Source organism: Taudactylus pleione, unplaced genomic scaffold (assembly GCF_031769625.1).
Source record: "Taudactylus pleione unplaced genomic scaffold, aTauple2 ptg000040l, whole genome shotgun sequence".
In the NCBI taxonomy this organism is placed as follows: Eukaryota; Metazoa; Chordata; class Amphibia; order Anura; family Myobatrachidae; genus Taudactylus; species Taudactylus pleione.
Window position 1 is genome coordinate 28,336,623 of NW_028284442.1, and position 15,777 is coordinate 28,352,399.

At 46.6% G+C, this 15,777-nt stretch overlaps 1 protein-coding gene across 2 annotated transcripts in view; it reads right to left on the bottom strand.

Annotated features, from left to right (window-relative positions):
• VTN (vitronectin) overlaps positions 1–15,777 on the bottom strand; it is a 55,169-nt gene that overhangs the window by 1,614 nt on the left and 37,778 nt on the right. The window contains exons 5-7 of one of the 2 annotated variants that reach the window (XM_088453926.1): positions 14,603–14,759; positions 12,808–12,957; positions 5,383–5,679 (exon numbers count right to left, since the gene is read on the bottom strand). In XM_088453926.1, the coding sequence (XP_088310052.1) occupies positions 5,383–5,679; positions 12,808–12,957; positions 14,603–14,759 (604 nt within the window). Of the gene's footprint in view, positions 1–5,382; positions 5,680–12,803; positions 12,958–14,602; positions 14,760–15,777 lie in introns of both variants that reach the window. The other variant, XM_088453934.1, reaches the window with a different exon arrangement.

The window sequence follows — 15,777 nt, forward strand, 5'->3', positions numbered from 1 at the left end:
ACTCCAATTAAGCTGTAGGAACATCTCAAGGATGATCCGTGGAAATAGGATGCACTTGAGCTCAATTTTGAGCTTCATGGCAAAGGCCGTAATTACTTATGTACATGTGAAATCTCAAAAAAACTTTTTACACGTTGTCATTATGGGGTATTGTGTGTAGAATTTTGAGGACAAAAACTAATTTATTCCATTTTGGAATAAGGCTAGAACATGACAGAATGTGGAAAAAGTGAAACGTTGGGAATACTTTCCGGATGCACTGTATATCAAATCCAAAACTTGTGATATCCAACGCCGGGATGATGACTTTTGCTTTGATTTTGAATCCGAGTCTGGCGGGAAAACCCCACCTGGGGCTCGGATCCCGTCGGATCTTCCTCCTCCCTCATAAATTTGGTTAGGAATCCAAAACTTAAATTAAATTTACTACAAATCAACCCTTCCTTTCCCTGCTTTCAACTAAATAATACTCCATCTCCCTCGGGCCTCTTTATTAATAAAAACATTTGTTTCCTGATGTGCCATGTTGGAAGTTGAACTGCCACGTGTTTGTGCCGCCCACTGCTGTCACTTAGCTTAGGTCAGCCATCTAGCTCGATGCAACCTTTTGGCCTATACTGGATAAAAACAATATTGGGAGCTGTGAGGTGGTCAAAATTGACTGGAAATTAGTGAAAATTGATGTTGTTGAGGTTCATAATACTCTAGGAACAAAAAAAAGGTAAAAATTATGCGATTTTAGATTTTTTTTTACATTTTTGGAAAAAACACAAAACCCAAACCAGTGACAGCGTTTTTGGGAAAATCAACACCGGAAGACGATTTAGAACCAAAACCAGCAAAAAATGGTCCGGCGCACATTTCTAAAAAAGAACTCTCATTGCATCAATTTATTCAACTCGTACATATACGTATAAATCAATAGTATGGCCTTGGTATAGATTATTTTTCCACATACTGTAGTCTCCGTACTTGTCTAAGCATTTGTTCCATCGGTACACCAAGGCATCTATCCCAGCATAGAAGAAATCAGTGTCAAGCGCCCTAAGCCAGGACATGACGGCTTGCTGAACTTAACCATTGGTTGCGAATCGCCTTCCACCCAAGTGCTTGTTCAATGGTCCAAAGAGATGGGACTCTTTAGGTGCCAAGACAGGGCTGTAGGGAAGATGGTCCAGTAACTCCTAATGGTAGCTTTGTAACAGTTCGCACGTGCGATAGGCTAAGTGTGGCCTGGAGTCTTTGTGCAGCAATATGCAGCCTGTATGGAGCAATTCAGGTAATTGTCGACTAATTGCACTACGCAAATGGCTCTATGTGTCACAATAGCATTCACATGTCTCCCTTGGGAGGAGATGTACTAAGTATGGAAAGAGATAAAGTGGAGAGAGATAAAGGGGTCTATGTACTAGTCTTGGAGAGAGATAAAGGGATGGAGATATAGTGCCAACCAATCAGCTACTAACTGTCACTTTACAGGCTATGTTTGATTGGTACTTTATCTCCATTCACTTTATCGCTCTCCAAGGGTTCTATTCATGTAGCAGTGAAAAGCCCTTTATCAGCGATAACAAGGCTTTTCACTGCCTCCCCCTATTCATAGAAGGGGTTACCGTGGAGAAATCTCAGATCTCTCCAGCTGTGCCCCTGATTAGTGCAGACAACACAATTCATAGAATCATGGAAAGCTCAGCTTTCTGTTTCGCTTCTAAAAAATGTTTCTCCTTCTCAGGACTGCGTAGACGGAATCAGTATGATTTACGCGGTTCAATTCCCGACAGAGGAAGCCCGGCAGTGAAGATCCCGACAGGTAAGTATTTTTTCTATTTACTAACCTAACCTCCCACCCCTAACCCTAACCCTCCCTTAGGGTTGCCTTACCCTAACCTCCCCTCAAGTGCCTAACCCTAACCCCCCTCTAAGTGCCTAAACTTAACCCCCTCTTCCCCGCAGCCTAACCCTAAGTCTCCCAGGGCGGTGCCTAACCCTAACCACCCCTTTCCCTAGCCTAACCCTAACCTCCCGGGGGGGGTGACTAACCCCCGGGAGCCTCTAACCTTAACGGCTGTCCGCGCCCGGCGCCCGACTTACCTTCGATCGGCAAGCCGGCTGTCAGGCTCCCGGCGTAGGTCTAATGACAGGCGTCGGGATTTCGATGCAGGTCTTTATACAATTGCCGGGATTAGACAGTCGGGATGCCGACTGTCGGCATTTAGACCGTCGGCATCCCGACTGCATCCCGTGTAGACAGCCTCCCGAGGGGAGAAGAGCAGGCAATACAGCTGTCTCCCTGCCTTCTCCCTGCCCCTTCCCTGACACCAGCCAATCAGCGGTGCCCAGGGAGAAAGTTGGAGGTAGAAAAACTCCCTGCTCCCTGTGTGTTACAGGGACATTCCTGGAGAGTATAATAGTGAAGTAACTCAGCATATGCTGGGTCACCTCACTCTGCTTGACTGGTCTGCCCAGTGCATCCACTCTCGCTCTGCCCTCACCCCTGCCACCACGCTTTCTTGTATATAGCTGAAGTGAAAAGTAACAATTCATAACGCAAGATCTACACGAATAGACCCCCAAGTCTTAGTACATAGACAGCAAAGTACCAACCAATCAGCGCCTGTCACTTTACAGGCTGTGTTTGCAAAATGGCAGGTAGGAGCTGATTGGTTGGTACTTCATCTCTCTCCACTTTATCTCTCTCCAAGGCTTAGTACATCTCCCCCTTGGTGAGGCAATCAACGAAGCATGCACTTGTGGTGCCAAAACACAGTCGCCATGACCTTGTTTACTGATGGAGTTGTTTTGAATTTCTTTGAAGGTGGGGACGATGCGTGATTCCATGTCATGGATGCTCGCTACATCTCCAGTGTCAATGTACAATGATGTAGCCATGGTACCGCGTCAAGTGCATGAGAGACATTGCTTTGGTAACCAACGTGAACACTTTTTCCTGTACCCCAGTTGACCATGAATGATGTTGTGCACAGGGCCCACTGAGATGTTCAGTTCCTCAGCAATATCACTAACTCGAATGCGTCTGACCTTCTAAATCAGACCTTCAATGCGGCACAAATTGTCATCTGTGGTAAATGTGCTTGGTCGGCTGGATTGCTGTTCATCTTGGACGTCTGTCCTGCCATTATCAAAGGCAGTGCACCAAACCCAAACCTGTCTCCGTGACATGACGTTATAACCACACACCTCAACAAGTGGGCGATGAATTTCAGCTGCCACTGTGCCCATTAGACGCAGAAATCTGATCACACTATGCACCTTAATGTGTGACCATGTTTCCCCCAGCCCCGCCATCTTACAACTGATGTAGGGACAATATGACTGACATGAGGCGCAGTCTATTGGCCATGAGGGGAAGCAATGGCCTTCCTGGTCTGGCCTGGCGGGAAATTAGGATGAATTAGAGAATATTACACACGTGAGAGGTCTTGTTACCTTACTTATTGAACCAGCCTCATATAATTATCTTAGTATTTATATTGCAATAAAGTATTTGAAATATTACAGACATTCCTTTAACATCAAATAATGGGGTCTATTCATGTACAATATGAAGTGGCTACAAATAGATATCAGTATGTATCGCATCACATTGATGCGATATATAGTGCAGTTTACTAGCCATTCATGTATACTTACCTCTCCGACGTCTTTCTGCGGTATCCGGCCCCTCCGCGATCCCTGTACAAAGTGAGAATACAGACATATCGGGAGCCCGATATGCCTGTATTCTTACTGCGCATGCCCCGGCGTCCGAGAGCAGCAGGTCAAGTCAGACCTGCTGCAAAGGACACTGGGAAAAGGGGGCGGAGCCAGCGCCGGGTGGCGGGCAGACAGCAGGGATGTATGCAGCTTCCCTGCTCTGTTCGGCTTGCGGTACAGATAACGCTTTCCTCAGATGGTGAACGGAGCATTCATAAAGGTATGAATCGCACTCACCATACAATAGTATAGTGATGCGATGGAATGCAGGCATGGAGTGGGGGTGCCGCTGGAGAAATAACACACTTCTCCATGGTAAACTTGCTCCATGAATAGCACGGAGCATAGAAGAGCCCTGATTTCAACAAAACAGGGATCTTGTCTGCTTCATGAATAGACCCCATTGGATTGTGGTGCTTTACCTGTTTACAGACTGACAGCTAGATTTACAATGCTTCTAAAAATGAAAAGTAGAGGTGTTGCCCATAGCAACCAATCCGATTTCAGCTAACATTTTCTCTGCATTGCATTGCAGAAAATAATAAACAGGATCTGATTGGTTGATGTGGGCAACATCTCCACTTGTCTGTTTTAGAAGCTTTAGTAAATCTCTCTCTAAGAGCCGTATTCAATTAGCCGCGATAAGCCATTTTCGGCGGAAACTTTTTGACATCATTTCGCTAGGTGATAACTTATCTCCATATTCAATTCCAAAGACTTTTCGCCGGTGCGAAAAGTCTGCGCCTTGTAACCAGCGGAAAATATTCGCCTCTGAATGTAGGTGAAAAAAAGTGACGAATTGGGGGTTTGGGGTGCAAAGTTACGGGAACACCCCAGCACCCATTACCCCCAAAGGTAAACTGCGTCAAAAAAAGTTTAAAAAAAACTTCAGATCACCCTAAAAAGTACTTTTGTTTTGGGAGTGAAAAAGGTCAAAGTTGGGGGACAAATGTAAAAACTATCGAAATAGACTCCAGGGGGTCCCCCAAGTATGCCCCAGGTGTATTTTTATTGCAGGTGTTTGCTGAAGGTGCATTTTCTAAATTTTTTGATAACCTCAATTTAGCGATTTTTAACCATGCTTGCACCCATTTTCATGTACCCCAAATTTGCTGGGACTACTTATTTTTGCAAAAAAAAACACCTATTCTTCACCACTTGTGCAAAGACGCTAAATAGCAGATTTTGAGAGCATTTAAGCACAACAAATACCTTTAGCAGAGGTATTCGGGGGTATCCATAGTGATCCCCCATGTCCGTGCATCTTTTGGGGGGTGTCAGGCTGATTTCCCCAAATCTGACAACACTTTTCGTCTGTTTGAGCTTCGCCGGGACACGTTTTCGCGCCCTTTGGAACTGAATAAGGTGAAAAGCGGCGGCGCGCACGAAAAGTGTTTTCTCCAAAAACACGCGATGTAGGTGGAAAGTCCGGCAGGCGAAAAGGACCGGACTTTTTCGCGGCTAATTGAATATGCCCCATAATGTGTGAGTAGAGTAATATTATGTAATAATATAAATTTTTGTATTAGTCAGACACTCTTATAGGATAAGGTCTGGCAGGACAGGGATGATCCAACAGATTATGAATTTAAGTAGCCTTTACTGCTCCTGCCCCCTGGGAACACATTCCTATAATTAGCAGGCTCCTTGCTTTCAGGCATTACTCACCATTTTTAAAGAAGTAGACGCTCTGGACTGGCTGGCATTTGGGACGGCTTGGAGGAGGAAGCCAGTCCGGATCATCTTCATAATCATCCAGCAAAACATCCCACAGGTCGTCTAAACTGATGGATCTTCCCTTGCGGCTTTTCCTGTGCTTAGACTTTCGTCTATAGCTCCGACGCAAGGATGGACTTTTCTCTTCTGGAACATAGATCCTGCTAGGCAGCACAGCATCCACACCATTGGGCACCCCTTTCCAGTTCTTGTATATATATTTAGGGCCTTCACTTCTAGATGGTGTGTCTATGAAAATGGGTTCATAAAAAAATATGAATAAGTCAAATGTTAAACACATATAACAACAGTACAAGAAGATATGAGACCTGCCTATAAATAGTCTAGAATCAGTAGGAATCATTCCTAACATTATAATTAGGCTTAAAACTTGCAGTGAAGCAGAGACCAATCACAAGTTAGACTTTGGGCTATATTTATGAAACTGCGGTTTAATAAGCTGCGGCTTCCTGGCAGGTTGGAGATGATAATTTAAAGCAGCAATAAAATTCAGTGTAATGCACGCCGTACTTTACACTGAATGTGAGCGGCGCTTTAAATTTTCAACTCCTACCTGCCAAGAAGAGGCGGCTTACAAATGCTGTATCTTGGTAAATATAGGCCCCCATTTAACAACGAAGTATAACCCCTTTAGCGCTCGCTTACGGGGATATGCCACCCTTTCTGGTTTTTACAAACCGTGGTAATCTAAGATTACCGCTGTTTGTCAAGTATCGCTCTCACCATCTTTTAGATGGTGAGAGTAATGCGCTCCCCACAGCCAGCAATGGAGACCCGGTGGTGGCTTTCCGGCTTCGTTGAAGCCTTCCAGGCACTGCCGGGTCCCCCTGTCATGCACATGCGCAGACGGACCGTCGTGCATGTGCATTACACCGGCGCCCGGCGCTGGCAGCGTTAGGCTGCCAGCAGTGAGCAGAGGACCCCACCAACGCCGGAGGGGTAAGTATCGATAAATACTAGTGCCATTTTCATTTGTATCACAGTGAGTGGAGGTATCTTCCAAAAGCAGAGGGTGAAACTGTACCTTGAAGTGCACTGGATGCAGACTCCAGATATACTGGTACAAAACTAAGGTGCATTGGGAGCACTTTATAAAAGAAATGCACAGGCTGAACTTATCAGTGCATATAGGGGAAGTAATAGGGAAATGCTGCTTAAATCAAACTATTATAGGAATTATGAAGGAGAAAATGATACTGGACGACCAAATTCTTCAGAGACCTAAGCAGACTGTGGTAACGGTTCATCACACTACATCAGAAATAAATAATAAGCTTGGGCAGGAGTAGTTTTTAAATCTCTTCTAAACAAAAAAAAAACGACCTCAATTGTGCTATGAATTGTGCCAGCAGCTGACAGAGGGCCTGATTCAGCAGTGTATGCAATTGCAATTACATACAACGGTCGATTGTTCACAACTGCGTATGTGTGTAAGCCATACATGCCGACTATCTGGCTGCCCCTTCCGGGAGGGAGCAGCCAGATCGGCATTACTGGGGGGGGCGTGGCCAGCAGACGGGGGTGGGGCAAGCAACATGATAAGTTCTTGTGGGTGGGGCAGGGGCGGAGCCATGCGAGCGTGTCATTTTGGCCCCGCCCCCGCTACAAACTGCCGATATTACAGGCAGTGTGAAGCGGGGGCGGTGCCAAAATGACACGAATCGCGTCACCGCCCCCCTTCGCTGCCGGGAGACTTGCAGTGGGACAGGAGGGGTCGGCGGTGGGACAGGAGGGGTCGGCAGCAGCCGGGAGACTTGCCTGCCATCCCGGGAGGTCGGGAGCGGCACCCGATTTTCAGGAGGCTCCCGACCAAATCGGGAGGGTAGGCAAGTATGGTGTAAGCCGCACTGCACGTACGCTGCGATCGCACTGTGGTTTTGTACGCACAAAGGAATACATTGCAGAGTGATTGACAGGCTGTGACCGTTTGGGGGTGGTGACGGGGGAGTGGTTGTAGGAACGCAGGAGTGAATGTCTGTTGGAACACCGTTGCATGGGCGTGCGCAGCTTGAGTACTCACTGCGTGCGACGAGACTGTCAGTTTCTGCAGCTGGTCAGACCTGGTGTAAATTGTGCGTGACAGGCCGATGTCCGTCAATGGTACCGATGTATATGCAGGAGTGTAGGGTTTTATGGATGTGAGAAAGCGGCAGTGGGCGTCTCTATGCTGGATGAGCTATGGCAGGCATTAGCATACATTCGCAGCTGGGTTCCATGCGAAATTTGCTGCAGCGTACGCAATAGCGATCCTTACTGAATCAGGCCTTGGAGTAAATTTACTAAAGTGAGAGTTTTTAGAAGAGAGTTTTAAAAGTGATGTTGCCCATAGCAACCAATCAGATTCTACTTAACATTTAACTAGCGCCTTCTAGAAGATAATAGCTAGAATCTGAATGGTTGCTATGGGCAACATCACTTTTAAAACTCTCTTCGAAAAACTCTCAGTTTAGTACATTTTCCCCCCTAGAGTCTTTATGAGTAATGTCCAAATTTCTCCAATGATGTGGTTCAAAACATGCAAATAGAATAAAATAAAAACACACAATAGTAATATTACTGCAAACACAGGGCAGATGTGTCCAAATGAAGCATGGAAACAGGTGTATAAGTCCTCTCCCAAGTTCAAGTAGTCCCACTGCCGTATGGTGTCACCAAGACGTGAGCAGAAATTCACACTGTGATGATCTTACATGTAATCTTACTTGGGCCAAAGGATTAAAGGCACATAAAGGTTTCTTTGAATCCTTCTATTGTTCGCTCAATGGTCGCCACGTACAGAGGGTTTCTCCCAAAAAGTGTAAAATAAATGAAAAACAAAAAGCTACAATGCAATAGGTAGTTGCAAACATAAGCTTCCAAAAAGAGCTGTCCTTTGAGATGAGAAGACTTCCAGGTTTATGACCCGGGAGTCCTTCTGCTCATGCAAGGTCGTCGGCCAGTGCATGGGCGAGCCGCGGGGCTATCTTGGGAGGGATCCTATTGGATCCCTCACGATGAATATTGAGAAAGGAAGCCCATGGGCTTCTATTAGACAAGGCAATCTATGGATGCTCACATAAATGCGGTCAAACCTCCGAAAACCGCAGTTTTTAGAGGTTGAACGCATTTTAGCGTTAGTCTATCCCACCCTAATGGCTCTATTTATTAACATTATTTTTACTAAAATAAAGTGAAAAAGGGTGTTTTCACACCCTTTTCACATTATTTTAGTTTCACCTGTAGTTATTACAGGGCAATTGGAGTAGAATTAGTAAAATTCTACTCCAACCCCTAGTATCACTTATTTTTAGTAAAGCAGATCGCATTTCCCATAATTGTAATGGGAAATGTGATCCGACCAGAGTTACTAAAAATAAATTGTAAAAAAATACCGGGGGAAGCCCTGCGATAATAACGCCACCTGGAGGTGGCGTTATCCAGGGTCTCCCCCGGTTACCGGGCTCCCACTCTGCTCTAACGGGGAGAGCAGAGGCGGGAGCCGGTACCAGTAATCAGCTGTGTGGTCTAAACAGACCGCAAGCTGATTGCTGTAAAAAAAGAAAACAAAAAATTTAAACATTTTTTTTTTTACTTACCTGAATCCAGGGACCGGTGATCGGGCCTCCGGTGATAGCTCCCCTCCGGTCAGCTGGTCTCCCATAGTGCACTGCGAGCCGGTCATCAGGTGATCGGGTCCCAGTGCAGTATGGGAGATCACCTGATCGGGAAGCCTGGAGAAGATCACCGGAGGCCAGGAGGATGCAGGTAAGTGTAATGAAGGGAGGGGGGGTCGCGGGGGTCCGCGATCACGTTGGGGCGGGGCTTAGCATCGGTGGGGGGTAGCAGCGACGGTGGGTCGGCGCATGCGCGGGCTCTTAGTCGCGGTATTTTTTCCGAAAATTCACTCGGTAATATCACACTACAATCCGCATTCAATATGCGGATTGTAGTAAATAGAGCTCTAAATCTCTCCAATGGGGTGCATGGGTGATGGCATCACACTAAATATGGGCATCTGAAGCGCTAGGCTCCACCAAACTCCCTCAACTCCCCTGAAACCTCCTATACATTGCCAGGGGCTCCAGCATCAGACGCAGGTGGCACCCGTTCACCAAAACATAGATCCCAACATTCACAGTGAAGTAGGGAAAATGTCCCCCTTTTTCTGAAAAGCTGTCTCCGCAAAAAGAGCAGTTTTACGGAAGTGATAAGTATAGGAGGCATGATGAATGCCTCCAATACAAGGATTGAACTCGCAGCGAGTTCAATCCTTAATTATCACAGGGGATAATTTTCCCTTCATGAATAGACCCCTAAAAGCGGCAAACTACAGCCCCTGAAGAAGCGGAACTGCTCCCCAGGGCAAGTGGACACACCCGGTCGCAACCAGAGAGCCTCTGCAGGAGAACTCTGTGGTGTCCGGCGGAGGCGCGAGATACTTCCGGCCCCAAAATTTAGCCTGCAGCTTCAGCAGCATGACAGGGCCGCGGCTATGGATGGCTCTCAGATCAGCAGGTGGAGTATATTGCCAGCAGAGCGGGTTCCGATCCAGATGGTGAGTGGAGGGCTCATCTAAAGTGGGCTTAGGAGTGCCGCTAACGAAGAGCTCATCTGCAAAGGCTCTGTCAGGATTCAGTCTGGGATCGGCTGTTACTTACCGCAGCATCGGCTTCCCCTCACTAGCAGCGCAGTGAGACGTCAGGTGCGGCGGTAGGTGATGCGCTGAGTATTCTCCCAGGGGCCCAGGTGACTTCCACGCAATCCTCCATATCGGAGTTCCTGCGGCAGTGGTCATGGGCGCAGCCATCTTGGCTGTATCACCTGACGTCTCTCCCATCCCATAGTGCAGAGCGAGAGAGCGGGCTCGGAGGAATGGACAGCGGCGGTCGTTGGCAGGAGCGGGGATCAGGTAAGTTGCTTTTTTTTTCCGGCACAGCACAGTGGGGGAGTGTGGCTACTAGGGGGTACTGTATAGGGGGTGGCTGCTACTGGTGGCACATTATGGGGGGGGATGGATGCTACTGGGGGCACTGTATTGTGGGGGCTGTTACTGGGGGCACATTATGGAGGGGATGGCCACTACTGGGGGAACTGTATAAGGAGGACTACTACTGGGGGCACCGTATAGGGGGGCGTTACTGGGGTCACTTTATGAAGGGGGGTGGCTGCTACTGGGGGTACTGCATACGGGAGACTACTACTGGGGGCACTGTAGAGGAGGGACTACTACTGTGGGCACTGTATAGGGGGGCCTCTACTGGGGCCACTTTATGGGGGGGTGGCCGCTACTGGGGGCACTGCATAGGGGGGACTACCACTGGGGGCACTGTATAGGGGGGACTGCTATTGGGGGCAATGCAGTATAGGAGGGATTACTACTGGGGTACTGAAGCATAGGGGAGATTACTGCTGGGGGCACTGTATAGGGGGGACTACTACTGGGGGCAATGCATAGTGGGGACTACTACTAGGGGCAATGCATAGTGGGGATTACTACTGGGGGCAATGCATAGGGGGATTACTACTGGGGGCAATGCCTAGGGGGGACTACTACTGGGGGCAATGCATAGGGGGGATTACTACTGGTCAAATGCATAGGGGGATTACTACTGGGGGCACTGCATAGGGGGTACTACTACTGGGGGCACTGCATGGGGGGTGGCCGCTACTGGGGGCACTGTATAGGGAGGACTACTACTGGGTGCACTGCATAGGGGGGACTACTACTGGGGGCACTGCAGAGGGTGGACTACTACTGGGGGAACTGCAATGGGGGGGACTACTACTGGGGGCACTGCCTGAAATTATGAGGGGAGAGGGGTGCTAGTCCATTACACTGCCAGGGGCACTCGGATGCCTAGATACACCCATGGTAATGAGTCCTAGTGATTCATTCCAGTGTTCGTCCTGCGATTGGATTTCCAGTCTGTTCCGCAAGCCCTGGAGTGCTTTTGGCTCTATCAGAGCTTTTGGCTCTATCATTAGTGATGTCAGTGGGGCCGGCCCCAGACGGTAGGCGTTCCCATGGGAACGCCTCCGTCTGGGCAGCCACGCCCCCGGCACGCCCACCAAAGGGGGCGTGCTGTCAATCACCATCGACAGCACGCCCCCTTTGGTGCGAGACCCAGAACGACGGCTTGGCCGTCGTTATTCGGGTCTCGCGCATGCGCACAACGGAGCCGGCTCCCTCTTGCGCATGCGCACTTGGGAAACATCGACCCGCTTGCGAGCGCTCGCGATTGGGTCTGAATCAGGCCCTCAGTCTAACATTCAAGTACCATTTCAGTGTCACTCTCCTGTGCCAGTGGTGCGTCTGAGTTCTCAGCCGCGTACTCAGTACACCATCCGAGTACAATACAAGTGACTCTCTCCTGTGCCAGTGGTGCGTCTAGGTCCACAGAGGGCCTCCTCCATTTCCCACCATTATACAATTCCTAGAAGTTATTCTACTGTGCCAATACATTAGCAGCAGGGTACAGAGGCCCCGATTCAGACCCGGTCGCTATGACAGAGTGCTCGCTCTGAATCAGGGCCACAGCTACAGCGAGCGGCCATGATGATGACCATCGCGACCATCGGGCTTGCGACGAGACCCTTGTGGTAGGGTCTCGTTCATCGCAAGCCCCAGAGAGCTTTCGGCTCTAACAGAGTCAGAATCTCTCCACTGACATCACTTGTGATGTCAGTGCGGCCACCCCCAAACGACAGGCGTTCTCATGGGAACGCCTCCGTTTGGGCAGCCACCCCCCCTGGCCCGCCCACCAAAGGAGGCGAGCTGTCACTCAACATCGACAGCTCGCCCCCTTTGGAGTGCCCGTCGCTATCCGGGTCTCGTGCATGCGCACGACGGAAGTACATTCACCCTGAAGTACATTCTCCTGGGCCTCCCCGGTGTTACGTTTCTCCATTTCCCACTTGTATCGGATGACTGACCAAACCCATATACCGCTTGGAGGGGTCATTGGTGAACACCTCGCAGCAAGTTAGACTCTGCGCCTTTGGTCAGGTCTCGCCAACATCCGTTACTCGTGGACGAGGAGGACTTACATCCAGGTCCTTCGCCTCCGATTCCTTCCTCAACCCGGGACCTCAGCTTTTAGCTCTTCAGCAGGAGATTCTCCTATGCAGATCGTGGCAGGCTCAAGTTAGGCCATGCCCTCCAAAGTGCTTGGTCTCTTGTGATGTGGTTAGCGTGGCTGTTGGCTGTGTCCATCACGTATTGCCGTTATGCGTCGTCAGGTGATTGCCATAAGGCGAGCTACCAAAATTATGACTGGTAGCTCACGAGCGACGGGCTGGCGACCACTGTTCTATACACATTGACAAGTACAGTAGTCTCATTGTGTAAATACATGCAAAAGAACATTACTGACTCACCTCTTAACCATGTTCCAAACAGTAAGGTGAACAATTCCCAGCTGTCATCCTGCATCTCTACATATTGTGTGAATTTCTCCGATGGGGATGAGGCTAGGCACTCTTCCATGGTGGGTTGGTTAGCGAATCCATACTGCCAATACTTGTTACCTGTAATGAAGAAACACTGGCTCATATAACACACGCTGTTGTATGTGCGGATCACTTTATAGTTCTAATGAGGTAGATGATAGGAGCATGCTCTAGGAAACGTAATTATATCATTCATGTGCCCAGCTGTTATCTTTGTATTATGTGCATGTGCTCAGTTATAAACTGTTCGGCGCCTGCTGTTCCTTAGATTGCCTAGTGGTCATTGTGTTCATTCAAAATGACAAAGCGACGTCTACGGTCTATATATAAACAGTACATAAAAAATGCTTATACATTATACAGAAGGGTTCTTCTATAACATGCTTAAAAAAGGTGTGGTGCAGTGGGTAAGAGCACTGTTCGTCAAACATACACTGATGGACTTAAGGGAAATCCTGATGTATATTGTATTTTATCTTGTTCTGTCACTATCATCTTATGTTTCATTCTAAAAATAACACACTTTATAGTGGAAATGTATCAAACTTTCTATTTCTATGGAGCCCATAGCAACCAATTAGATTCTAGTTAGCATTTATCGAGTACATTCTATAAAATGATAGGTAACAGCTGATTGGTCGCTATAGGCAATTTCTCCACTTGGTCACTTCTCCACTCTTTAAAAGGTTTGATAATATATACTCGTATTCCAGTAATCTTAATAGAAATACCGCCTATTCTGATTTCAATTTTACTTACATCAAAATGCTACTAAAATGTATCTAACTTGTTAGTCATATGAATATGCAGAGTCAGAGTCACTGTGATTATTTATTAATAAAATGCGAATGTGCAGAGGTCATCTGATATTTGTTTTTAATATTTAACTAGATAAACTAATCAAAGCTGGTTAATATTTGTTGCTGTGGGTTACTGCATTTTGTTAGCAAATAGCACCCAATGTGATGTTTTCAATGGGCCAACAGCTGTTAATTTAATAGTCATACAGTATGCCTTCACATTGTCCAAAAGATCCTGTTAAAAAATTCTGCATTACCACTCAGGGCCAGTAGGTGGTGGAGCAAGCCTTTCATTCAAACACTATTATCACAAATGAGGGTTGTAGAACAGTATATATATATATATATATATATATATATATATATATATATATATATATTATATATATATATATATATATATATATATACACAGTAGTGTGTATGTACAGTACGCTTGTATGCTATGTATACCTTATACCCCCAAATATATATATACCATTTCACAAAACCACAGGTGAATTGGGATCCATAACATGCCTATGTTTGCCAATATGTGTTATTATGATATGCACCTGTTATGTATAATGCTGAACTGTGCTCCTATGCCTTATGCTGGTACCACATGCCGTTATTCTGTGTATTGTATTTCTGTTTGTCTATTACATATATTCTTGTACTTGTTATTACACTTAATTGTACTCGTGTTACTTTATCTTCTAACTGTAATTATGTATTTCTGACACCATTCTTGTACTTCTGACTGTTCGGAGCTATAGAATCTGTGGCACCATATACATGAACGATGATCATTGTCTTTTAGTTATGTTTGGAATCTCTCATCCACTATCCTGTGCCTTCCAGTGCTTCAGCATTATCAGCATGCATGTATGACATCTTTTCTTTTAGCTAGTAAGACAGTCTATATTAAATATAAACAATACCTTTGAAGAAAAAGGCTTTCTCAGTGCCCTGGATATTATTGGCTGGCAGAGCAAAGGCAGCATCTATATTGTTCGGGATGTCTTTAAAGCCATCTTCAATATTACGAGGATAGTCAGAGTCTAGAACCCCATCAGAAAATCGCCAGTACTGAAAACCCTACAAAATCACAATAAAAAGCAAGAGTGAGTATGACATTTAACACTATAACCTAAAAAGACAAACTGAAATCTATATTGCAGTGTAAAAATAAAGCTGTGCAGTATTTGTGGGCAACATGCAAAAGCAGCCAGTATTTATCCTGCATGCAAATAAAATTTAAGGTATCTGCTCCCCTTACATTGCAACATGGTTTGTCCAGATTCACAGTAAAACCCCTTTTACACCAGATCAAAAACCTGGGTTTTTGCTGGGTCTACCCGGGTCGCAGCTCAGTGTAAAAGGGTCCCTGAAAAATAACCCGGGTCAAGTGACCCAGCAATCCAACCCAGGTAACTACCAGGGTTGGACCCAGGATGGACCCGGGTAATGGTGCAGTGTAAACGGTGCGACCCGTGTTATCCGACCTGGGTCATGCCTAAAATGAGCTGATTGGTGGTTGTGGAGCAGTCACCTCCCACTTTTTATGATCTCACAGGTTTAGCAGGGCAGACCTGAGTTGAGTGTGAACAGAGCTGACCTGGGAGTAACCCAGATCAAAGGTGCAGTGTAAATGGGGTCTGACCTGGGTTGGTACAATGTCCAAAAACCCAGGTCGGACCAGAGCTGAACCAGGCCCATTGTTCCAAATACGGGTGGGTTTATTGCCAAGGTATGTAATGTGGCATTAAAGATGGAACGTAGTGACAGTAAAGATGGTACAACAGACGCCAAACACATGAAGGTCAGCAAAGACTAACCATTGTCTTATAGCAATATATGGTAGATTAAGCAGCCCACAAAGACAATTTGAGTCAGGCAAATCCAAATGTAATAAACAGAGTGACTATACAAACTATTCACCACTTTCCCATTTTCTTTGTTTCACAATGGAATAAAAATAGATTTATTTGGAAATTACTATTTACCACTGCAGCTCAAAATACTTTGTAATATCACACATGGGCCTATGTATCAAATAATATTTGCATGAGGTGCCTGAAAATATTAAGTATCCCCCGCAAATATTACGTTTCTA